Below are 26,600 nucleotides of genomic sequence, written 5' to 3' on the forward strand. Positions count from 1 at the left end.
CGGTAGTAACGTTTGAGTATTTCATCATTGTGTTAAACCATCATTTAAATTTTATTTATGTCACAGCATTACAATTATTTTTTTTAAATATCTATTCTTATACAGCGTGATACCAAATTGAAAAACAATAAACTATTTTAGCGGAAAGATTTTTTAAGACAAAGAAATGAAACAGGTTTTTTTATTCATGAATGTTACCTATACATCGAAAATCGAAAATTGTTTTTTTTTGCTTCAAAAGTGATCATTTTGTGACAACATCGGTGCCAATATAATAATTATAATTAATTAACGTTTCAAAACCACGATCCCTAGGACGCGAGTAGAAAAAACTAATGCTTATAAATGCTTATTTATTTCAATAGGATTAAAATAATATATGTATAAAAATTTCATAAAATATCGTTTATTCACATAAAAAATATTGATCACACATTTTTTCTTACAAGTTAAAACATACATTTTTTCTTTTTATATTTTGCTATAAAATAAATTACTGAGTATTCACATGCGTATCGTCGTATAATCTTAGCTTCCTATATTGTACAATACTAACTTTTATCGTTTTTTAAAATTCAAACGTATCAACTTTTAAGAATATAAAAACGTTAAGTTTTTTTCACATATTGTGTACCTAAAGCTTGAAGTGAGATATACTTGAGTAATTTTTACAGCTGATATAAATTATAATATTATTATCATACTGGCAAGAGCTAGTAAATTTATTTTTGACAATACATTTCTTAAAGCGTTTTTAACATTTTATTCAGGTTCAATGTCCATTTTCATGCCATAGTCATTTTGTCCATATTTCCTTGGAGTTTTTTTGCAAAAAGTTATTAGAAAACGTAACGATACGTGACATATACTTATAGAGAATTTCAAGGGGTAAAGAACTCGAAAATATTAGAAGTCAAGAAAAAAAACTGAACTCGACAAAATAATCATAGTTCGAGAAAAAAATAATTAGCTTTAAACTTTTTAATCGGGACTTAACGCGACTTATTTAAGTAGTAATGTTACTACGAGTACATACTTTTTCTCGTAGTAGCATTACTACTTAAATAAGTCGCGTTAAGTCCCGATTAAAAAGTTTAATTATAATGCAACGTGAAAGTTTAAAATGTTAAAATAATTAGCTAATTGAATTTCTCTATAACTTTTTGCATTCTGTTTAGTATGGTCCATCGCCCGATCGTATGTTGGCTGCGTTGTCGTCGTATCCAGTGTCGACTAGCTCCACTGAGATCTTCGGCTTGAAGCCTCGCTCGTCGGCTTCGTATTCTACAGTCTGAAATAATAAAGGCAGAAATTAGCACTGAATTAAAGTATCTAGAACATCAAATACTGGATGTTGCTTAATGTGTTAAATTGATCAATTTTAAGCAACCCCCGATTCGAAACTATAATAAGCGTCAAGATTTAAAATGCAAAATATTAAACTTCATGAAGTAGATAAGAACAAATTTTCTAGCACCGAGCGAGCTTATGTCAACTTATAATAAAAAACTTGATGCAAATCGGCCCACTCATTTACTTGTTGTAATTCCACGGACACAGACAGATAGATACGTCAAACTTATAACACCCCTCTGTTTTCGTCGGGGGCTTAAAATACAATTATTTTGGAATCTAGTGATACAATAATACAAAATATATAGATACATTTTTGGCTTTACTAAAATCGGGAAAAATAAAATGTTAAACAAAAAAGTAAATGTACCTGTTTAGTCCCATCGGGAAGCACGACGAAGTAGGACCCTTCAGCCTTGTTGTCCTGCCTGGTCTCCGTGTGGCCAAAGTCACTACCGCTCTGGTAATCGCTCACTTTGTAACCGAAGTCGTAGCTGGCTGGCTCCTGAATTTACAGCATTAATAGTTATTATGGCAACTTTTAAAAATATCTGCAACATGATTTTCGAAAAAAAAATTAAAATCGAAAAAAAAATATTTGTAAATAAAAAACAAAAGTTGTATTTTTGGAACACGCTGTTTATGGCGGTTAGCTAAATTATTTGAGTCCTTTTTTGTATTGAAAAATCGGTTGAAAAACACTCGTTCTTGTAATTTAGTTTTATTGTACTCGTTCTTTAGTTTTAATAAATATTGTTGACAGCTAATTTTATAAAACCTTCTTTAAATATTTTTTTGGAACTAAAAAAAATAAATGTTTAACACGTCAAAAGCTGTAAAAAAATCTCTTACATTGAGTAGTTCGTCCAAAGCGTTGCTGGCGTATCCATAACCCTGGTTGGAGAGTGCGCTGTATTGGTCCGGTACTCCATACTGTTGGGATGACATGGACGGAGGAAGATAGGTGTTGGATGTAGACCTGAAAATGAGATTGTATAGGTCAGCATGAAGAAAGACTTATAACAAGTATAAAAAAACTATAATTTCTTGAAGACAAATTTTGGTCAGGAAAATAGAACTCTTGAATAAATACAAAAGACGACAAAAATGCTTAGAATTTTAAGTCTTTAAGCTTAAATGAATCGAATCTGTTATTACTTATTACTATTTTTAAATGGAAGATAAATTTATTTGCTTATCTCTTGCTACTCATAAATTGCGGATTTTTTGCTCAGCAATAAAACATTTCGAACCGTTCTTTTAATTTTTAGGCACAGGTAAAATAACGTACCTTGCTGAACTGTATCCAGAAGCATACGCATCAGTTTTCAAATCAGACCTGGCTTCAGGATATCCAGTTTTTGGACCTCCATAACTACTGGATGGATACGCTGACTTAGCATTAACATTTCTAGCATTTGGTGCACCATATTGAGTTGAAACACGACCTCCGAAACCGGAATTACTTTGCCCTTTGTTGAATCTTGCAGAAACAACATCAGGGATTGAAGGTACACCGTATTCTTCGGAAGGTACTGGTTCGAATCCGGGAGAATTGAAGCTTGAAGACCTTTGCAGAGGAGCGCCGTAAGAGTTTGATAGGCCGCTGTAGCTGTCACTTGCACCGAACTCAGAGGCTCCGTATTCTTGAGATACGCGGGCGCTTGGTGGTCCATATTGTTGCGAAAGAGATCTGGCAGGGGCTCCATAAACTTGGGATAGATCTCTTGCAGCAGGGGCTCCGTATTCTTGGGATAACGCACGTGAGCTGGGAGCACCGTATTTTTGGGAGAGAGAATTCCTTGCAGCAGGGGCTCCATATTCTTGAGAGAGAGAGTTCCTTGCAGCAGGGGCTCCGTATTCTTGAGAAAGAGAGTTCCTTGCAGCAGGGGCACCATATTCTTGAGCAAGAGAGTTTCTTGCAGCAGGGGCTCCGTATTCTTGAGAAAGCGAGTTTCTTGCTGCAGGAACACCATATTCCTCAGAAAGACTATTCCTGGCAGATGGTACTCCGTATTCTTGAGAAAGAGAAGTCCTTACAGCGGGGGCACCATACTCTTGAGAGAGAGAATTCCTTGCAGATGGCACACCATACTCCTCAGAGAGAGTCTGCCTTACAGCAGGAACGCTATAGTCTTGAGAAACAGTATTCCTTGCAAATGGCACTCCATACTCTTGCGAAAGCGAATCTCTTAGAGCTGGTGCGCCATATTCTTGAGAAAGAGGATTCCTAGCCCCAGGAACACCGTATTTAGTTGACAGGGAACTTCTGACATTCGGTGGTCCATATGATTGAGACAATGAGTTTCGACCGCTTGGGACACCGTAGGTTTGCGATAATCTTGGAGCTCCGAATGAGCGAGAATATCCTGATTGGGCAGACTTTTGAAAGGATCTGGAACGACCTGAAGTTTCATATGAGGGTGGAAGATATGAGGATTTCGCTTCAACCGCTGGCACTCCGTAATCAAATGATAGAGACTTCTGTATGTCCACGTCAGTACTTGAGCGAGCAGCTGGGTAGCCATCCCTGGAAATAGAAACGAATCAATTAATTAATTATGTATTTAGACATTTTAATCTGTCTCATGTAGGGTTCTTAAATTGAGACCGTTACTAATAAAATAATTGAAGACGTGAGGGAAGAACACGATAAGTAACAGTAAAAAATTACCGTTTTTTTTGTATAATAGGAGGCTTTAGGGCATTTTATGTGTAGCCAGATATATAAGCCAGGTGATGAACTGGATAAGTTGCAAGGTTTGTTGAAATTATATAAGAAACAATAAGTGAATGTCCATACGTTACAAAAGTTTAGTTATCGTGTTCACCAACGCCTTCAATTCATTGTGTATTCATAAATTGGTTAGTAATAAAGAGAAAAGTCTTTAGAGATTTTTTAAACTGCGATAGCAATTGACTCTGCAAGTTTTTGCTAGCAGAAGTATTGAGGCGTTGTTATTATGTTGTTGGTCTTAAAGTAAGACTTAAATATTAAAATCAAATTACTGAAGTTTAAATAAATCGTTATTTATTACCCAACTGGTGGTTCCCCCAAAGCTACTACTGCAAGACTTAGAAGAATGAAAATCTGAAATAAGATTTAAATAGTTAAGAACAATGAACATCCATATTATGTTACTGCAAAGCTTCAAAATATATTTTTACCTTCATGATGTTTGATGTTAGGAATATCTGAAAATATTAAAATAAGCCAATTAAAAAGTATAATAATTTTTGTATGTTTTTGTACAAGTATAATATGAAAGTTGAAACAATATTGTTTGTAAGAATTCCAAGTGCACACACTAGGAATTATTAAAGAAAAGTTATAAAGTATGATGTCCTTAATTCACAGACATGTAATTAATTATTGTCAATGTGCAATATTTATAACTTAAGAGGAGTCCACACCGCCGTTTTTCCATACAAACGTGGTCCCCTGTTTCCTCCCTGGATAATGCCGGTAGAGTTATGATTTTTTTCCTGAATATCTATGGCCACTATTAGCATGTCCCTATGTTTTCTTTTTTTTCATAACTTTATTATTAAAAAAATATAAGAACGTCCAAAAACCCAAAAAAATGGCAAGATTTTCCTCTGTGTTCAAACACCCAGAAAACAAAACTGGCTAAAATATACAAAAAAAATAAAACAGGAATACAGCTCAAGCCTTGCTTTAATTCTTAATGAAAAAATTACTTAAATCGGCTAAGTTTTGAAGAAGGAATCAGCGGACAACGAATCGAAGATTTTCTGTTCTTTTATTAGAACTTTTGTCGTGTTTTCTCTATCGCGCTCGGCGGTGGGAGACTTGAGATTGGTGAGACAGCAATACATTTTTAAATACCTATTTTCAATTTCTCTCGCCCCTGGTGTATCCTCTTAAGTATTTATTTTATAAACGCAAAATAAAATTTTAATACAATTACGTGGGAAAGCCATGCTTCGGCACGAATGGGCCGGCTCGACCGGATAAATACCACGTTCTCACAGAAAACCGGCGTGAAACAGTCGCCGAGTGAGTGAGTTTACCGGAGGCCCAATCCCCTAACCCCTACCCTATTCCCTTCCCTACCCTCAACTATTCCCTTCCCTTCCCTTCCCTACCCTCCCCTATTACCCTATTCCCTCTTAAAAGGCCGGCAACGCACTTGCAGCTCTTCTGATACTGCGAGTGTCCATGGGCGACGGAAGTTGCTTTCCATCAGGTGACCCGTGTGCTCGTTTGCCCCCTTATTTCATAAAAAAAAAAAAAAATTACAAATTGTAAAAAAATACAAAAAAAATGAACAGCCTGTGCGTGCGTGGACAGATTTGAGAAATTTTGAAAATCGAAAACTTAAAAATCGAACTTTTTGGAATCCAGTTATTAATCCAGTTACAGGAGAGCGAAACCTTTTTTTGCAAGATTTTTTTGGACCAAATGATAACGGAAATACTCTTCTTCTTTTTTTACAAGCAAAGTATTGCCTTTCACAACACTCTTCCAAATATTTCTTCACAGATAGAACCAAACCTACCATATGATACGACAACAGGTGACTGATACCAAATGCACTCATCCAAACTATTTATACTCATCCCATACAAAACATTTGACAAATTTCATACAAATGCTACAGGATTAGCAACCTTATTGCACCGACATAAGAGACATCTTGTGGCTCAGTTTCGACATATTATGGGGTATTGTTGTATTAAATAGTACTATAATGGTCTTCACGATTCGGCCTTCAATACTAGACCAAATCCTATCGGAAGCTCTGGACATTGATCCACTTGTGCCTTGTTTCTGGGGTTTTTAACCCCAAATAAAAATAGGGGTGCTATTTCACCCCCAACAAAAAAGGGGTGCTATTTCACCCCCAACAAAAAAGGGTTCTAATTAGATCCCAACGAAAAGAGGGGTGCTATTTCACCCCTAACAAAAAACCGGCCAAGTGCGAGTCGGACTCGCGCACCGAGGGTTCCGACAGCTTAAAGGTATTATAGACCTGAGTATTTGGTATGAATTTCAATTTAATACCTCTACGCGTTTATGAGGAAATGGGTAGTAAGTTTAAAATTATTAAAAAAAAAATATATTATGTGATGTAACTAAAAATTTATGGTTTTCGTAATTTTTCCTTTATCTATGCTATAAGACGTTGTTTCGTACCAAATTTCAAGATTCTGAGTTCACGGGAAGCACCCTGTAGGTTTTGATTCCCTTGCAAGTGTCGAAAATTTGCGGCATAAACGGCTGTATCTTTTGATTGCGTTGGCTTAGAAGTTTGATTTTTTCACAGCTTCAAGGGACAGTAGACCTGAGTAATTGATATAAATTTCAGCTTCATACCTCCACGCGTTCCTGAGAAAAAGGGTCTTGACAGACGGACGGACGGACAGACGGACAACAAAGTGATCCTATAAGGGTTCCGTTTTTTCCTTTTGAGGTACGGAACCCTAAAAATGGGTGCTATTTAGCCCCCAATAAAAAATGGGTGCTATTTAGCCCCTAACAAAAAAGGGGTGGTATAAGTTTGACGTTTCTATCTGTCTGTGTGTGTTTATGTCCGTGACATAGTAGCATCAAAACTAGTGGACCGATTTGACCTAGTTTTTTTAACCCTTAAGAAAAGAGGGATGTTATAAGTTTGACGTCTCTGTCTGTCAGAGTGTGTGTTTGTTCGTGGCATCGTAGCGTCCAAACGGGTGGACCAATTTTTAACTTCTTTTTTCTGTTTGAAAGCTGATATTATGATCGAGAGTGTTCTTAAAGCTATAGGTCATCATCAGACCGCTCAGTGCTGCAAAATTAGGGTTATCATGAAGGGTTTAAGTGACTTTCAGTTATCAGGGTGAGCATATAGGGTTATACATATAGAAAACTACCTAACTTAATCATCTATCTACCTAACTACGTAACTTAATAGATATTTTCCTTTAATCTTACAAATATACAAACAAACATACAAAGTTAGCCATGAAAAGCTATCTTATTGAATGAGCTTTTGATATAAGAATGACTTTGACACTATTCACAGTTATATTTCCTGTTACACGACCTTATAACAGAGATATAGGGCTCATTTTAGTAGAAAATCAAAGGTAAAATAAATCAAATTCGCCACATATACAATGGACGTGACCGCCAGGGGTATACAACCTATGGCACAAATACAGCATGACTGGTGAGATGACTGATGATCAATACTTAAGGAGAGTACTCGGTACTCGATTCTCATTATAATTATGTAATAAAATTATGTACTTAATTTTTGACCAAATTTCCCTTTAAATAAATGAATCATGGACACTTAGTAAATTACCATGCGGCCGGCGCGGCAGCGGTGTCCATGCGTTGGGTAAATAATGAGTAAATGTAGCTTAAAGTTAAATAATTATTTACCCAACGCATGGACACCGCGCGCGGGCGGGGTAGCCATGATTCCTTTATTTAAAGGAATATTTGGTCAAAACTTAAGTACCTAATTTTATCAAATGACGTAGGTCTGTCAACTGCCTAGGAATAAATTTCCTCGATGGTACAATGGTCGCCATTTTAGACCTGCTGGTTGCGTACCCCTGGCGCGTGATCTAGATCGCAAAAGCATCAATAGAGCTTGCGCAAGCGACGACAGGTGTGCTCTATAGTGCTCAATACACCCCGTATGTAGCTTGTAGAGAATCTGTGCATATGACGAAATTAAAAACGAGTGTCCGACCGAAACCGAATTTTCAGTCGAACACAAGCCCGAATTTTCAGCCAAAACCTAAACCGAAATAATTTCGATCTTGCTTTATTTTCGACCGAAATCGTAACCGAAATCGAAAATGACAAGTGGTACTGGCCAAGCTGTTAGCTGGCAAAGCTGAACTAGTCTTTATAGCCGAAACTAAAAAACTGACCGAACCGAAAGTTCTCTACCCTTAGGGTGAAGCCAAACAAGCGTACTTTACGTGAGTCGCAGAATTTCTGTCGCGTGAATATCTTTTCATACAAATCATGACTCACAAAATTACGCTCGTGTGAATCAAACAGGACTTTTGTATGAAACTGAATGCAGCAGAATTTCTGCCAGCCGAAATTCTGCGACTCACAACTGAAAAATTACGCTCGTTTGGCTTCACCGTTACTGCTAATAAAGATTTGCGAATAATCCGCAGCCGAAACTAGACTAGACATTTTAGACGAAATTTCTAAAACGTGGGAGAGCCATGCTTCGGCACGAATGGGCCGGATTGACCGGAGAAATACCACGTTCTCACAGAAAACCGGCGTGAAACAGCGCTTGCGCTGTGTTTCGCCGAGTGAGTGAGTTTACCGGAGGCCCAATCCGCTACCCTATTCCCTTCCCTGTCCTCCCCTATTCCCTTCCCTTCCCTCCCCTATTACCCTATTCCCTCTTAAAAGGCCGGCAACGCACTTGCAGCTCTTCTGATGCTGCGAGTGTCCATGGGCGACGGAAGTTGCTTTCCATCAGGTGACCCGTTTGCTCGTTTGCCCCCTTATTTAATAAAAAAAAACCGAAACTAGAAGTTAGATCACTATTGAAATACACAGCGTAACCAAACAAAATCTGCCTGTATTTGTCTGGTATGTTCCAAAATTCACATAACAGGCAAAAACAACGGACCAAGACTTGTTATTTGTTTCGTATTATAATATATTAATTAGTAAGGGAGTAATTGAATTGATAATAAGGTCAATGTTACTATAAACTACTGATAAACAGAATGATATCATTCTCATGCAATTTACTAACATACGCGTCTGTTTGTCTATTTGTGTAGAGAAAACTAAACAACCAACAGTTAATTTTTACTGATTCCAGAAAGCTATCAACACCGCTTGAGGAGTTTTCACAGGATTATGTTGCGTTTCGCTAAGTGCCGCAAAGGGACTACCTCAAGGGTCAGAAAAAGTTCCCTTTTCTTTTTTTTCGTATAAAAGTGACTTTTACAACCCTAGTTGAACCAACTTGATAACGTTGTTCGGTCATCTAGATTCAGAATAAGAAGAATTAAGAGATATTTCGTTTTCCAAGCAATGTTACAAAATAAATAATAGGTAAATTAAATAAATAGGCAGGTAAAGTTAACAGCAAGAACTAGTTAGTACCATAGATACTTATATCAGTTCATCTTAGGCGTTCAGATTAAATAAACATGTATAAATTAATAGTGATAGTGATATTAATAAAGTCATGTGCAGCCAAGCTCGAGTTGTGTATAACATTAACTTCAAGTAGATCATCATCAAAAGGCATTACATACTCTGGACAGAACGAAAAACTTATAACAAACCAAGAAATAAAGTTATTTAACATATCAGAAGACAATCTTAAAGCTGGTTTCAGAAAAGAATTAGGAAAAAGACCTGACGATGTTTTTTTAAAAGATCCAACGTATTACGGCAAGCTATTCGAAAGATACAAATGGCGACAGACATACAGAATAATAAAGATAGATCGAACTGAAGTGATTGGAATAGTCAATAAGGAGTACACAATCAAAGTCACGGATATAATAAATAATACTACGGAAACTATTAGCGCGGAGTATAGTTCATTTGAAATGGTTGAAAATGACGTCAGTTCTTCGTGGTATGCAGCTGGTATACCAAATGATATAGTAAGCTACAATTTGACAATAAAATATGGATTACAAAACGTTACTTTCACTAAACATTGGAGGGACAATAAGCCGAAATATAATACAACAATGTTTGGCATCAAAACTAACGGATTTGTAAAGGTACCACCTGGTAAAGTAGTAACTAAGACGCTTTCAGGAATGAGAACTACTATGGTTGTAAAAGTACATTATAAAGCGTATCTTAATGGTCTAGTTGTTGGAAACTACGGACATACATACGGAAAATATCACTTTTATTCGCCGTCCATAGACAATATCATGAAAGCTGCAAATATAAGCAATGAAATAATAACTACAGAAGTTATACAGCTGAATTGGTATACAGATCCAAGTTTAACTGCGGTGGATAAAATAACAAAAGAGCCAGCCGTTATTGATATTCCTAATAAACTGTTTGGGGCTATCAAAAGAAATAAAATAGGTTCGTTCAAAAGAAGTAACGCTGTTAAAAAGAAAAAGATTAATATTGATTCAAAAAAGAAAGAAAATAAAACGTGCGTTTGCCCTGAAGCTACCACGAAAAGAAATAAAAGAAAGCATTTAAACGCTACCAGAATAATTACAGTTACTGACTTAAAATATTAAAACATAATTTAATCCTCGGTTTGTCGATTGATCGAAAGTCGCTATTATATTCTAATCTAATATTCTAATATATAAAATTCTCGTGTCACAGTGTTTGTGCTCGAACTCCTCCAAAACGGCTCAACTGATTTTAAATATTGTATGTACATTCGTTAAGGCTGAGAATAGGTTTTTATCTACTTTTTATATTGATATATACCTACTAGAAATAATTTATATGGCAAAACTACATTTGCCGGGTCAGCTTGTTAGTTTCTAAAAGCCCAAATGGATACGTAAATAGCCGAAGTTTAAATTGGCCGTGGCAGTCTTAAGTGCATCATGGATCACCGGTTTTGTTTGGCTATTTCCGTATCCATTCGGTCTGCCCTGCCCCGGGTCAGTTCTAGATGCCGGAAACACTATTAGTTTTATCTTTGATGAATGGAAAACAAACTGCCTGAAAAGTGAATAAACATTTGGAATAAATCAGTATTTTTATGACCTTGCACTAATATTATGCCTATAGAGAAAGCATTAAAAGAATATACTGTCTGTTGGTTTGACATTCATTACTTTGTTTGACATTTCACAATGACATTGACATTTGTCACTTTAATTGATGAGTGATGACAGATAAGCTCACCAGTGATTCGTGTTCGGTGTTCGGCTTTTCGGAAAAGAAAATTTTATATAAAAATGCGAAATTAACTGAGATTATTTAACATAAAGATATTCATAAATATCAATAAAGATTAAACATTCCTAAAACAATCGAATAATGTCTGCTTGATTTAAAAATATTCCAAACTTAGGTTACGGAAGCAATTGTTATTCATTAGTTAATATTTGCTAAACGAGTAGATAATTATCATAAATAATACACCTAATTAATTCCCTATATTCGGACACAAGTGTCTTCATTCATACTAAGCTCCAACCGTAGTTTGTTAGCACGTAAAATAATTGAAATTTTTTTCGTAAAAATAACCAAAATCCTTTAAAATGCATGTATTATCCTACGTTATAGTGCCTTTTTACATCATTCTGTAAGTATAATTTGACTTTTATTTATTAATATTCATATAAAAAACCGAGATTTGACTTGGACCGTTTTTAAATTGGACTTTGTCCTTCCTTATTTAAAACAACTTTTTGGTCGTGGGAATCTCATATTCTCATAAATTTATAATAATTATAAAGTTTATTGTTCACACTAGATAATTGTAAATAGAATCATAGCATGTCTTTCAACCAAATATTAGAATAGAGAATAGAATAGAAAATTCTTTATTTGTACAACTTAAGAGCTCACCTGACTCTAAAAATCCATCATCGTCCTTCCCTCTTCACACTCACGCCCGTCTTTCATATGCCAGGTGAAAAAGGATGGCACGGAATCATCGCCGAGTTAGTTTTACTTGAATAAAAGGCGAACCATAATGATTATGAAAAAAGTGTTTTGAGCAAATTTAGGTTTTAACAATACCTTTTTAGATATTAAAAAATATTAAAGAAAAGACAGCAAACTTCGAAGATCCAAGCAAAAATGTGTCTAAAACAAGGTTTTTTGTAAAAAAGAAACTATCGAGCATTTTTTGAGTAATCGTGTCTTGAGCATTTAATCTTCATGAACTAAAGTTACTTGTATCAAAAAAACAGTTTTCTAGACCTTACAGATTTTGAGATCTAGGTTAAAGTATGTAGTCAAGTTAGGGTCATATGCGCTCTTAAAAAAAACATAAATGAGGACAAATAGGCTGTTTTACTGCTAACAGCAGTTTCTGCCAGATAACCTTTAATTTTAAAATACAATAAAAAATAAGAGTATAGTATTATGACTAAATAATAAATATATGTATACCAACTACATAAATATTTTCGGTTTAAAGATCTTTATTTCTAATTTAAGACATTTTTCGTCACTTATATGAGAACAATAGAATATTACAACATTTTAAAATATCGACAGTGCGGGTAGATTAAAAAAAACATAATAATTAAGAAGCGAATGTCTTTGGTAAACATATATTTATAGTTACTTTCAGCATTTTATATAGTTACTTTTATAGTTACTTCTCAAAATTATTGAAATAAGTATATAAATAATTCTGTTACCACTGCTAACCGTCTGAGCCTATAAATACTACAAACCTTTGGAGGCCACTAACAATAAGAAAAATATTGTTTTTGGGCCCGGTCTCGAGTAAAATATATATTTGCAGGTACCTGCTCCTCGGAGCTTCAATCACAGCTACAATATTCTTCATTCATGTGATTATTGTGCCTTTGGTGTTCAAATACTCCAAGACATTCCAAAGAGGAATTATATTTTCGAATTTCTGTGAGTATATAAAGACAAAATACTTAACTTTTTGTATAATCTAGCAACAATAATTAAATTATCAACAAAATATTCCCACAAGTTAGTTTACGCATTTACTGCAGGCGCGGTCCGAAGGGGGGGATCGCAGGGGACATGACCTTCCCCAAAATCTAAGGTCAAATTGAAAAATCTCAAAATCTTGCCAAATAATAAAAGGAAATTTCTATTAATTAATTACTTAACTTTTTGTATAATCCACCAACAATAATTAATTAAATTATCAACAAAATATTCCCACAAGTTAGTTTACACATTTACTGCAGGCGCGGTCCGAAGGGGGGATCGCAGGGGACATGACCTTCCCCAAAATCTAAGGTCAGATTGAAAAATCTCAAAATCTTGCCAAATAATAAAAGGAAATTTCTAGTTGTCCTATAACAGCGATATTAGTGTAGTGACTAGTGAGTGACCCCCTCCAAAACTTCAGGCTGCGACCCGCCTGATTTACTGTGATGATAGCTAGCCTATGTTTGTCTTGAGACTTAAAGTTTCTCCGTAAATAATTCCTTCAAATCCATTCAATAGTTTGTGCAATTAAAGTAACATATGCTAAAATTTTAAGCCATTGCATAGCTTTCATCGCAGGCTTTGAGTGCAGCAACTGAATCAAGAAATTCCGTAACTAAAAAAACCTACACCAACACTCCTTGCCGAACTTCTGTGCCGGTAGTTGCAGAGTTGCCAGACTTCGGCACGGTGTTTGGGTGCGTGCAACTAGACATAATATTCAAATTCTAATTGCACAAGTTGTTAAAAAATACTATGCAATAGTTTAGTAGCGGCCTGGTTGCGGCAGTCCTGAGTGCCACACGTATTTTTAAAAAAAATTGTCTATGTAACATGTCATTTTCAGTACCGGTGTTTAGAGATCTGGAAGACCCTGCTTCCAGCGGTCTGGATGGAGCGCGGAATCTCTATATAGAATTCCAGTCAAAAGTTGACAACTGTCGGATAAAAATTGGTATGTTTCGCTTTGGTTATTCCACTATGAATGGTGCCATAGTTATATTTTGGCCTTTGTTAGTCAAGTATTTTGACTGACCTATCAAAGTCACAAAACAATGTATTACTCATAAAGTTAATATACCTAGCAGAATAGAGCAACAATCTCGAGTTGTCCAACGAAACCAAAATTAGTTTTCGTCTGTGTGAAGAATATGTGTATGTATACACTTACACAAGCATGATTGAACATAAATTCTATGAGATTAAATTGTCAACGTGCGGCACGTGCAGACTGGACGTCAAAAAAAGAGTGCTGCTGTCATGTATCACACGTCTCTTTTTACCATGCAGTGTTACTGATAGTGACATCTCGCTTGCTCAGGCCTTTGTTTCTCTATTCCGCTAGGTATATTAACTTTATGGTATAATTAGAACATTGGATGATAAAATTAATTATAGTTCATGTCTGGCTAACTTATTAAGCTATTGCATAGTTTTTATCGCGGGCTTTGAGCGCGGCGACCGAATCGAGAAATGTCGTAACGAAAATAAACCTAACACACTTCACTCCGACCAGCACAGACACTCTGTGCCGGCCGATGCAGCGTTGCCGTGCACCGTCTAAAGTCGTTTCAGTTCGACAGACTTCGTCACGGTGTTTGTGTGCGTGCAACTAGACGTATGCATAAAAATGCTATGCAATAGCTTTACCGCGGCAATCCCCGAGTGTCGCACGTATTTTTTAACGGTTATGTTATTTACTCTTACAGGTCTCTGGCATATACTACCAAAGAGTGTGAACGAAAGACTGAAGACAAAGTTACAACAGACTGCAGACAAAGAGGAGTTAAATTCTATATTTGATGAGGCGCTGGCCACATCTAAGACACCTATAATTTTGTATGCTCATGGTAGGTGTTTTTAAACTCTTTATAAGTACTATCAGAGAATTTGATTAATCCGCCATCTGCCTAAATGGCAGAGCTATGTGGTTTAGTCGAGCTATGTCAAAGTTCAAACCCAGCCGACAGATCATGACTATAGTCAGGACAATTTAAGGTGGCACCAGCGGTCATTGACCTTTCTAGTCTAGGAGCTATATGAAAAATACTCGCTCTGCATTCTGTTAACTTTAGAATAAAATTGAATTCTCGTAAAGGAACAGACCATTATATTTACATCGGAAAACGTCTTGGTTACCTCTTCGTATGATAATTTCCAACTATTTATGAGTTTGAAGTGATATAATTCATACTGTGTTCAGATCGTGTATGCAAAATACGATAACACCCTACTAGAAACATCTGTCTGATGAATATCCATACTTCCATTTTTTTTAATGAAATAAGGGGGCAAACGAGCAAACGGGTCACCTGATGGAAAGCAACTTCCGTCGCCCATGGACACTCGCAACATCAGAAGAGCTGCAGGCGCATTCCGGCCTGAGGGAATACTGTAATAGGGGAGAGTAGAGAAGGTAATAGGGGAGGGTAGGGAAGGAAATAGGGGAGGGTAGGGAAGGAAATAGGGGAGGGTAGGGAAGGGAAAAGGGTAAGGGATTGGGCCTCCGGTAAACTCACTCACTCGCTCAGCGCAAATGCTGTCGCACGCCGGTTTTCTGTGAGCCCGTGGTATTTTCTCCGGTCGAGCCGGCCCATTCGTGCGGAAGCATGGCTCTCCCACGTTCAAATAATACTAATATTATAAATGCAAAAGTGACGTGTCTGTCTGCCTGTCTGTTACCTCTTCACGCCTGATCATCACGTGCGCCTTGTTTTTTCAAATGATAAGAAACAATTAAGGAACATGATAAAGTTTATAATAATATTTTTTATGATACACATTGTTTGTGTTATAATAGACGTGATAATGTATAAATAACAATCTATTAAGTATGTTTTGTACATTTTTATTCGGGTTCCGTACCCAAAGGGTAAAAAAGGGACCCTATTCCTGAGACTCGATGTCTGTCCGTCTGTCTCCAGGCTGTATCTCAAAAACCGCTATAGCTAGACTTCTGAAATTTTCACAGATTGTGTTTTTCTGTTGCCGGTATAACAACAAATACTAAAAAATAAAATAAAGTATACAACAAACGTGATTTTTTTTGGCCTTTTTTGCTCGTAATCAATATTTGATAAGAGGTAGGCACTTGAAATTTTCACATAGGCCTTAAATATATGTGTACTTTAATAATTGATAATAATATTTAAATAAAATAAATAATATTTTTTTACAAAAAACAAATTTTTTGCTTATTTTCGCTCTATAGCGGTACGGAACCCTTAGTGCGCGAGTTCGACTCGCACTTGGCCGAATATTAAACTTTTATCTCATTTAAAGGTTTTCTTAGCATGTCTAATAACTAGTACTTAAGGGCAGGTTATTACTAAATTAGCAGGTCGATGTCTGTCAGTGCGAATATCGACATAAATGACATTAAAATAACATTCATATCAGCGCGCCTTGTACGGTGGCGGTTACGCGCTCGCCGCGTCCATGATACGGCGAGCTAGGTACCTAGTGTCTTCTGAATATTTCAATAAACTTGTTGTTGCTGTTATTGATATAGAGCTGTATAGGCTATAGCAGGGGTTCCCAATATTTTTCAGCCTGCGGCGCAGTTACACGTCACAATATTTTTCAGCCTGCGGCGCAGTTACACGTCACAATATTTTTCAGCCAGCGGCGCAGTTACACGTCACAATATTTTTCAGCCTGCGGCGCAGTTACACGTCACAATATTTTTCAGCCTGCGGCGCAGTTACACGTCACAATATTTTTCAGCCAGCGGCGCAGTTACACGTCACAATATTTTTCAGCCTGCGGCGCAGTTACACGTCACAATATTTTTCAGCCAGCGGCGCAGTTACACGTCACAATATTTTTCAGCCTGCGGCGCAGTTACACGTCACAATATTTTTCAGCCTGCGGCACAGTTACACGTCACAATATTTTTCAGCCTGCGGCGCAGTTATACGTCACAATATTTTTCAGCCTGCGGCGCAGTTACACGTCACAATATTTTTCAGCCTGCGGCGCAGTTACACGTCACAATATTTTTCAGCCTGCGGCGCAGTTACACGTCACAATATTTTGTCACGGCACCCTACTCTGCCTAGCTATTACAAAAGAAACTTAAATAAACACCTCTAATTATTATCATAGTTAGGTTAAGCAGGTAAATAATAATAAATATTCAATCATCTATCTGCTTTACATAATTATATAATTTTATTTTATACTATTTGTGGTTTTGGATAATGATGAAAGATCGAGTCACGGCGCTCCTCTTCTCTTTCCACGGCGCACAGTTTGGGAACCCCTGGACTATAGAATAAATAAGGGAACGTAAGTATGACATAACACAATTCGGGGCGATGAAAAGTGATCTTGTAAAATGTTACGCTGCGTCACTAGGGCTGTTATTTCGACAACTTACACTGAATTTACATAATACTACCAAATTATTACGTGGTAGAGCCATGCTTCGGCACGAATGGGCCGGCTCGACCGGAGAAATACCACGAGCTCACAGAAAACCGGCGTGAAACAGCGCTTGCGCTGTGTTTCGCCGAGTGAGTGAGTTTAACGGAGGCCCAATTCCCTATTCCCTTCCTTACCTCCCCTACCCTGTAATCCAATTCCCTCTTAAAAGGCCGGCAACGCACCTGCAGCTCTTCTGATGTTGCGATGTCCATGCGCGACGGAAGTTGCTTTCCATCAGGTGAACCGTTTGCTCGTTTGCACCCTTATTTCATAAAAAAAGTAAGATAAAGGTCACAGCACACATATCAACTCGGAAAGGGATCGGCAGCGTATTGCCTCGAGCCGTTCAATATTGTTTGTATGAAAGTCCCTACTGCACCGCACACTATAGCGGAACCGTAGCGTAATCGCCTCGCTTCGAAAGGGGACAGCGCGGCGGTCGGCGAGCCGTAAGCGAGGCGTCGCCTAGCCGTAGCCGAGTTGACGTACAGGCGCTACTGATACGCCTTGTTAAGAGGATTCCACACCGCCATTTTTTCCATACAAACGTTGTCCCCTGTTTCCTCCCTGGATAATGCTAGTAGAGTTATAATTTTTTTCCTGAATATCTACGGCCACTAATACAATGTCCCTATGTTTTCTTTTTTTTATAATTTAATTATTAAATAAGATATGAACGTTCAAAAACCCAAAAAAATGGCCAGATTTTCCACTGTGTTCAAACGTCTAGAAATCAGATTTGGCTAGATTATACAAAAAAAGCAAAACATAGGAACACAGCTCAAGCCTTTTTTAAATCTTTAATGAAAAAAGTACTTAAATCGGTTAAGTTTTGGAGAAGGAATCAGGGGACAACGAATCGTTGATTTTCTGGATTTTCTGCAGTTGTCTCTATCGCGTTCTGTGGTATAGGCTTGAGGTAAGGGAGACAGCTATAGATATTACACGTACTTTTTTTTCATTTCTCTAGCCGCTGTGGTATCCTCTTAATACGTGCATACGTTAGGTTGACGCCTGGTTGACGGCGAGGCGAAGGCGATACGGTGACGATCCCTTTCCGAGTTGATATGTATGCTGTGACCATAAGAGCAGATGATTACGAAAGCTGTAGTTTGTGTATCGCACACACACTCGGGCAGTTTGTAAGCTACTGTATTGTTCCAGGCAACGCATTAGCCAGAACTGCCCCGCACCGGGTGTTGTTGTACCAGTTATTCCAGAAGTTGGACTATCACACTATCGCTTTGGATTATAGAGGTAAGAGAGTTCAACCCCCAATGAAAAAAGAGAGTGCATGCTTGACGGCCGCACTCAATTTGTAGCTCGACAAGACTTAAAAAAAACTAAACTAAGCTACACATTCAAGAAAAGAGCGCATTCCCTCTTAAAAGGCCGGCAACGCACCTGCAGCTCTTCTGATGTTGCGAGTGTCCATGGGCGACGGAAGTTGCTTTCCATCAGGCGACCCGTTTGCTCGTTTGCAGTTTGTCTATACTTTCGCATTTCTACCGGTGGCCGTGCTAGCCCGGGCTGGAGATAGGTAAAATCGTGCTCAAAGATTCCGTGGCATACATACCTACAGCCCAAGCTTATAATAGCGTGTTAAAAAAGTAACTCTTTCTGCGCTGCTACTTTCACAGTGAACTCTAAACAAGAAATATTATCACTTTGTTATGTATACTCTCTACTTTTAACATTGATTTCAGGGTACGGAGACTCTACCAACGTAAATCCCTCGGAAGATGGAGTGGTTGAAGATCTACTGATGGTATACGACTGGATCCGGACTATCATAGACAAGAGTGACAGCCCACCACCTGTGTTCGTTTGGGGACATTCTTTGGGTAAGGCCGTAAGGGTTGTTGTGTGAAATTCGTTTAATAATATATGCTATAGTTTGTGCGTTTTATGATGATATGCGTGACACATTATAATTGACAATAGTAGGGAAGTTACCGAACAAAAATTAATCGATAATTTAAAAATTGCCATGCTTCGGCACGAATGGGCCGGCTCGACCGGAGAAACACCACGGGCTCACAGAAAACCGGCGTGAAAAAGCGCTTGCGCTGTGTTTCGCCGAGTAAGTGAGTTTACCGGAGGCCCAATTCCCTTCCCTATCATCCCCAATACCCTTCCCTTCCCATCCCTACCCTCCCCTATTACCCTATTCGCTCTTAAAAGGCCGGCAACGCACCTGCAGCTCTTCTGATGCTGCGAGTGTCCATGGGCGACGGAAGTTGCTTTCCATCAGGTGACCCGTTTGCTTGTTTGCCCCCTTATTTCATAAAAAAAAAATTGAATCACTTCGTAAAGGAATTGCAATCGAAATTATCGATTTCGTACTGACATTTCAGTGGTGCCGGCGATTTAAGATGGCCGCCCCTTTTTATCGATTTGATTTCGATTCAACAGAGTCAATCTCTATTGACTTATGTTCCGTTTCATGCATCTGACATTTTTCAAATATTTTCGTAACAATAATTTTATACTCCTATTTCACAGTTAATATTTATAATTTTATATTAATAAGTTAGCATTTAGCAACTTTTCATTTTTATTCATTTACAATAATTATAGGAAACATTTGTTTTTGTAGATGGAATATAATTTATAACACTTTTTTTTTTGTATTCTTGTAAAAAAAACCCGTAGCAAGGAATATGAAAACTGTTAAGATGATATAGCTATTTGACCGAGCTTTGCTCGTTATTCGATAAAAAATGAATAAAATGATATTTTCTAAAAATTATTCCTAGCTAGATCGATTTATCGCCCCCGAAACCCCTTATATACTAAATTTCATGAAAATTGTTGGAGCCGATTCCGAGATTCCATATATACATATTATATACAAGAATTGCTCGTTTAAAGATATTAATATATTTAATAACAATACATTTATCTGAGTTCAAAATATTGTATCTATCGTGTTATCTCCCGGGGCTCGAAACCGAATTTCATCTAAATTAATTCAGCGGCTTAAACTTGAGTGGGTAAAAGATAGACGGATACTTTTTCGCGCTTAAAATATTGCTATGCCTTAACGCCGACCGAAAAGGACACTTTCGTAAGATCGAGTTTATAATATAGGAGTGCCTGCGCATACACTCAGGCAGTATAAAAATTAATTTGGCAATTAGCTACTACATTGTATTGTCTGGGTGGAATTTATTGTTATTTATTACTAAGTATGTTTATTAAAAAATAATCGTTTATTTCCAGGTACGGGCATATCATCACATCTCCTAGGTAACCTAGACACACTGTGCTCTAGTCTCCTAGACCGGCCACTGCCGCAGCCCCAGGGCTTAATCCTGGAGGCACCTTTCACCACCCTGGAGGAGGAGGTGGCTAACTATTGTGTTACACCGGTAAGAGCTTTTAACCGACTACGAATATATGGGCGTAGCGAGGTACGGCAGGGGGAGAGGGGGCAGCTGTTTGCATTTTGTTTTTAATTTTACCTCACCTTCAAAGTTCAATACTATTGTGAGAAACTCATAATCCATACTAATATTATAAATGTGAAAGTGTGTATGTCTGTCTGTCTGTCTGTATGTTACCTCTTCCCGCTGAAACCACTGAACCAAATTTGCTGAAATTTGGCATGGAGATACTTTGAGACCCGGGAAAGGACATAGGATATTTTTTATCCCGGAAAAATGTACGGTTGCCGCGAGATAAACGAATTTTGGCGCAACGGAGTTGCGGGCATCATTTAGTATGTTAAAAATCACGAATTCGAAGTCTAGGATTTTCTTAATCTTAATATTTTTTAGTAAAAACTCTCTTTAGAAATCAAGGTTTTTCTAAACATGTGCTTAACTATAATGCCATTATTAACATAGAGCAAAAAAGCCCAAAAATCACGTTTGTTGTATGGGAGCCCCCCTTAAATATTCATTTTATTTTGTTTTCAGTATTTGTCGTTATAGCGGCAACAGATATACACAATCTGTGAAATTTTTAGAAGTCTAGCTATAGCAGTTCTTGAGATACATATAGGGTCCCGTTTTTATCCTTTGGGTACGGAACCCTAAAAACAAAATAAAGCTAATATTTAAGGGACATACAACACACAACTTTTTGCCTCTTTTTGCTCTATAGTGAACGGAACCCTTCGTGTGCGAGTCCAACTCGCACTTGGCTCGCACTTATTTTAAATGTCAATCAAATTATTTTATCTGTAAACAAAATTTTATATGTACAATTTTAAAATGTCACAAATGCTGTTCTGTTGGTGAGTTTATAAAATTAAAAAAAAAAAATGTTTTTGGTACTTACCTAAATATTTTTTCTTTTCCCAGCTGGTAACCTGGCTGCCATACTTCAACTACTTCTTCCTCACGCCGTTCGTGACGCGTCGCCACGCCTTCAACACGGTCGCAAATCTCGCGAGATCGACTGTACCGATTTTGATATTGCACGCGCGAGATGATATTATTGTGCCGTATGCGCTGGGAGAAAAGGTGAGATATACTGTATACATAATAATTAATAGTTGAAAAAACTAAAAAACACGCTTTTAGCACGTGCTAAGCCAATCCGCCATCTTGGATGTCGGCCATGTTGGATTTAAGTCACGTGACTATATTTTTTCGTATTCCTCATAGCAAACCCTTTCATTTGATACCGTTAAACTTGTAGGAACTGTTATTTCCGTGGTTGACACTGGCTCGGCAATGCACGCACACTACATACACAACGTCCACGCTCACCTGCGGCTCTCTCGTGATTCTGCCGTCTGTACCATTGTATACATACACACGAGACAATGTATGTATGTCTTTATTGGACATACACTACATCTCATGGGGGTGCATTACAAATAGCCTGTCCGCCATCTTGGGGAGGCCGCCATATTGGATTTGTAATGACGTTTCTTAACTACTCATGTATTGTCGAGTCTGTGAGTTTACCGGAGGCCCAATCCCTTATCCTATTCCCTTCCCTACCCTCCCTCTAATCCCACCCTCCTAATCTCAGAAACTACTGGTCTGATTTGAAAAAATCTTTCAGTGTTAGATAGCCCATTTATCGAGGAAGGCTATCCATACTAATATTATAAATGCGAAAGTATCTCTGTCTGTCTGTCTGTCTCGCTTTCACGCCAAAACTACTGAATCGATTGCAATGAAATTTTGTACACAGTTATTCTAGAGTCTGAGAAAGGACATAGGCTACAATTTGATGTGGGGAAAATATCTTATTTCCATGAAAATATCGATGAAAATTAATTCGCATTGCGCGTGGCCAGCGCTCATCCCGGGGGTCCTGGGTTCGAGTCCCGCAGGCGGAACAAAAAGTTTTCAATGTTCCTGGGTCTTGGATGTGTATTAAAATAATATTTCAAAAATCTTAAATATATTTTATGTATAATATTATAAAAAATCCAGAAATATATCGATGCAATGAACATTTTAGTTCTAATACGATTCAACAGATGGCGTTTTATTTTTTACTTCATTGTAACATAGAACTAATCATACTTATTAGTTATTATGTTTTTGTTTATAGTTTTTAATACGAATATTATGTTTAATAATATTATCACTTGGTATAATAATAATCAATCTATCTTATCAGAACTCCTACTGCATTTCTAATATAATATGTGACAAGTTGACAACAGAAGGCGCTCTAAAATAAAGGAGTTCGTGTTGGCCTATATTCCATCCAGAAAATATATCAATGCAATCAATATTTTAATTCTAATACATGAAAACAGATGGCGTTTTATTTTTTACTTCATTATTGATTATTGTAACAGAACTAATCTTTACTTAACTTTATTATATACTGTTTTTATTCATAACTAGCTGTTGCGCGCGACTTCGTCCACGTGGACTTTAGTTTATAGCGCGCGGTGTCAACAAAATTTGTGTCAAATTTAAAAACTTTTTAAAACCCTGGTAAGTGGTACCCCTCTTAGGGCCGTGCTACACCGGAATGGCAGCGCTGAAAGTGCTCGCCTCGCCGCTGCCATTCCGGTGTAGCGCGGCCCTTAATTAATCAAAATACCCAAAAACAACTGTGCAGTGTGCACATAATCTATACTAATATTATAAATGCGAAAGTATCTCTGTCTGTCTGTCTGTCTGTCAGTCTCGCTTTCACGCCAAACGCCAAAACTACCGAACCGATTGTAATGAAATTTTGTATACAGATAATCTAAAGCCTGAGAAAGGACATAGGCTACTTTTTTACTGGAAAAAAGGGTTGTAAGGGAGTAAAAATGCGTAAATTTGTTCAAATTAAGTTAGTTCCAAAAATTCATAATAGATGGCGCCGTGCGTCTTCTACATCGCGCTGGCGCTTGCTCAAAAGTCTTTCTATAAGAGGTGGTATCATCTTACATATAAGTTTCGATTTTTTTCGATTGTTATATATATATTCTACGGTATTAAATAACTCAGTACTTTATCTGTGCAGTGACGTAATCTTAAACCTATCAATGATAAATAGTTTATGGGTAAAGTTGTGTAATTGGAGGGCTAAATAAGCTTTAAAATTTGGCATAAAATATAAAGTTTAATATAAAAAAATGAAATACTTATTGTGTGCACACTGTATGTATTGATTTAAGGGGTACCAGGGTTTTTTTATAAAAGCTTTTGACACCAATTTTGTTGACATCGCGCGCTATAAACTGAAGTCCACGCGGACGAAGTCGCGGGCAACAGCTAGTAGGCTATATTTTACCACGCTAAGACTAATAGGAGCAAAGAAACAGAGGTAAATGTTGAAAAAAAACCTCTTTGAAAGGGCTTATCTCACAAACTACTAGAGCAATTTTTATGATATTTGGCACAGATAAAAAGTAGACCACGTGAGGGAACTACAACTCAAAGTATACCAAGTGAAGGAGCATATGCTATTTTTTGTGGGCTAATTTGTCTGTGAAATTCCCAATTTCCCAATTTACGCAGGCGAAGCTGCGTGGAACGTCTAGTTCAGAATATTCTCTCTTCCAGTTGTACAAGTCAGTGAAACAGTCCCGCGGCGGCGCCGTGCTCATGCACTCGTTCGACCGGAGAGAGAATTTGGGACACAAGATGATATGCGCAGCCGAAGGACTGGATAAGATTGTCGGGTGAGTGCTAAACACGGTAACCGTACATTTTCGCTATAAAAAATAGTACCCTATACTATAGGGTAAGTACCCTATAGTATAGGGTACTATTTTTTATTGCCAACCATACTAAACATACAAAGAATAGTATTATTCTTTGTATGTTTAGTTGACATTTGGAGTGAAATATTGGTGCAAGCTCTAGATATTGACATTAAATCCTGGAGATGTTGGAGTCCTAAGATGAACGAAGATCATCTTAGAACATGCTTGGTCCGCACACAATGGGCGGTCCGCCATTTGGTGACCCGTGCTATAGGCCATAGGGCCTACAGGGTTGCCAACTATACTGTTTTAAACAGTGTTATAATGTTTTACACTAAATTATACTGTATACTATTGAACAAAAACACAAAACGAATTAAATGTCAACACTTTAGGCGTATTAAACCTAAAAGAATAAATAAATTTCCGGTAATACACCTGTAGCCCTTCTGATGTTGCGAGTGTCCATGGGCGACCCCTCTTATTTTATTTAAAAAAATACTGTTCATTTTTCTAAAATACGGTTTAAAATACTTCAGAGATCTGAATATTATAATAATTATAATACTTTATTTCTTGTCAAAAAAAGTTGTGAACCTTCACCCTATCTTACTACAATGCGACAAGGCTTTAAATGAACGTGGGCGGTAGCGCTGCTCGTAAAGGAGAACTGTCAAAAATGACGTTTTTGTATGATGGCAGCGTTAGTTCCTTTTTTCGCCACGTTCATTTAAAGCCTTGTCGAGCTGTAACATCGGTTTTACATTCAGATGAAAAATGCAACAACCAACAATTTATAAAAATTTCAAACTTTTTGTTTCAGGGACTTCATAACGGACCATCAATAGAAATTAATCTCACTTAAATTTAATTAACTCAATCGGTCGCTGACCGCTGTTAAGCATTTGTACCACAAAATTTTTGTCGACTGCATTCATAACTCAATACGTAACTTTTGTGGGATGATAGTTGATAATTTGATATTATGTATCAACCATAAAGTTAATATACCTAGCGGAATAGAGCAACAATCTCGAGCTGTCAAATGAAACCGAAATTGGTTTACATCTGTGTGAAAAATATGTGTACGTATACACTTATTCTCGTGCTGATCGAAAAACCGTAAGACGGTTGGAGAGTAGTGTTGTAACATCGAAATCGATTAATCGAACAATCGATAGTTTTTTTTCGATTGTCCATATTTTTTAATCGATTGTAAGGGTTTCGAATTTCGATTAATTAAATAATCGATTTTTTTAAAAATCGATTTTCATAAAAAAAGGGTTAAAAAAATTATGCACAACGTTAATAATCAAGTTTTCTCTTCTGCCGGCACTCCCGGAGTGCAACCCATCTTTTTTTCATAGCTTGATAGTTTTAAGTACTTAAGTAGTACTCAGAATGACCACAATGCCTGCTACAATGGATGAATGGAACTGTACAGTTTCATAAGTTCTCTTCATACTGTCAAGGACTTCTGCGGCTGAACTGTACAGTTCGATCGCAACTACTGTGGTCAAACTGTGCAGTTTTATCTTCATCTGTATCGGGCATGAATGGTTATAACTTATAGTCACAATTTTAATTTATATTCAATGCACATATTTGACATTTAATTATTGCTTTAAGCCGGCCCCTAGACGATCAATTGTATTGTGCAATATCACGTTTCAATTTTATTGAACAGTTTATTTGACAATTAGATTGAAGGCGCGGTATTAAATATTATGCAATACATGATATTGTGCAATAAAATTGCTCGTCTAGGGGCCCGCTAACTCGTATGTAGGCTAGACAAGGAGTATTTACTTGCTCATACAACGAATCTAAGACAGAAACTTAGCATTAATATTTATTTTTTATTTTAATTATTATTAATAGTAATTAATTATTTTATAACAAAGTACATACAAGACTTATTGATATTAATAAATCTGAAATTGCACTTAGGTACGCATTAAAGTTAATAAAAGCGCCATCTATTACAGAAGTACTTAGACAAACTTTTGCTACCGTAAAAAGTTGCTTGTAACAAGATACGCGCTAAACACATAACCCTCCTGGCAGTCGGGTAAAAAATGACATTTATCTTACTTTTTC

The 26,600-nt window shown here is 37.1% G+C and overlaps 3 protein-coding genes across 4 annotated transcripts; 2 read left to right on the forward strand and 1 right to left on the reverse strand.

Annotated features, from left to right (window-relative positions):
* Positions 1-1,118: 1,118 nt before the first annotated feature.
* LOC121738034 (pro-resilin-like) lies at positions 1,119-4,546 on the reverse strand. The gene is made up of 6 exons (XM_042129847.1): positions 4,522-4,546; positions 4,392-4,444; positions 2,645-3,883; positions 2,206-2,332; positions 1,724-1,858; positions 1,119-1,291 (listed from the first exon to the last, which is right to left on the reverse strand). The coding sequence occupies exons 1-6, from the start codon at positions 4,525-4,527 to the stop codon at positions 1,175-1,177; spliced, it is 1,677 nt and encodes a 558-aa protein (XP_041985781.1). The 5' UTR covers positions 4,528-4,546; the 3' UTR covers positions 1,119-1,174.
* A 4,915-nt stretch (positions 4,547-9,461) lies between these two features.
* Positions 9,462-10,695, forward strand: LOC121737998. The gene has a single exon (XM_042129793.1). It carries the CDS (start codon positions 9,508-9,510, stop codon positions 10,579-10,581), a length of 1,074 nt encoding a protein of 357 aa, XP_041985727.1. The 5' UTR covers positions 9,462-9,507; the 3' UTR covers positions 10,582-10,695.
* Positions 10,696-10,785: 90 nt separating this feature from the next.
* On the forward strand, positions 10,786-25,404 carry LOC121737997 (lysophosphatidylserine lipase ABHD12). Of its 2 annotated transcripts, XM_042129791.1 has the most exons (10): positions 10,786-11,609; positions 12,786-12,904; positions 13,800-13,907; positions 14,662-14,802; positions 18,545-18,637; positions 19,087-19,224; positions 20,606-20,754; positions 21,691-21,852; positions 24,358-24,476; positions 25,324-25,404. In XM_042129791.1, exons 1-10 carry the CDS (start codon positions 11,566-11,568, stop codon positions 25,346-25,348), a joined length of 1,098 nt encoding a protein of 365 aa, XP_041985725.1. In that variant the 5' UTR covers positions 10,786-11,565; the 3' UTR covers positions 25,349-25,404. The 2 variants fall into 2 exon arrangements, with proteins under 2 accessions (XP_041985725.1, XP_041985726.1); XM_042129792.1 differs by lacking the exon at positions 18,545-18,637.
* The last annotated feature ends 1,196 nt before the right edge of the window (positions 25,405-26,600 follow it).

The sequence above is a fragment of the Aricia agestis genome, chromosome 22, assembly GCF_905147365.1.
Source record: "Aricia agestis chromosome 22, ilAriAges1.1, whole genome shotgun sequence".
In the NCBI taxonomy this organism is placed as follows: Eukaryota; Metazoa; Arthropoda; class Insecta; order Lepidoptera; family Lycaenidae; genus Aricia; species Aricia agestis.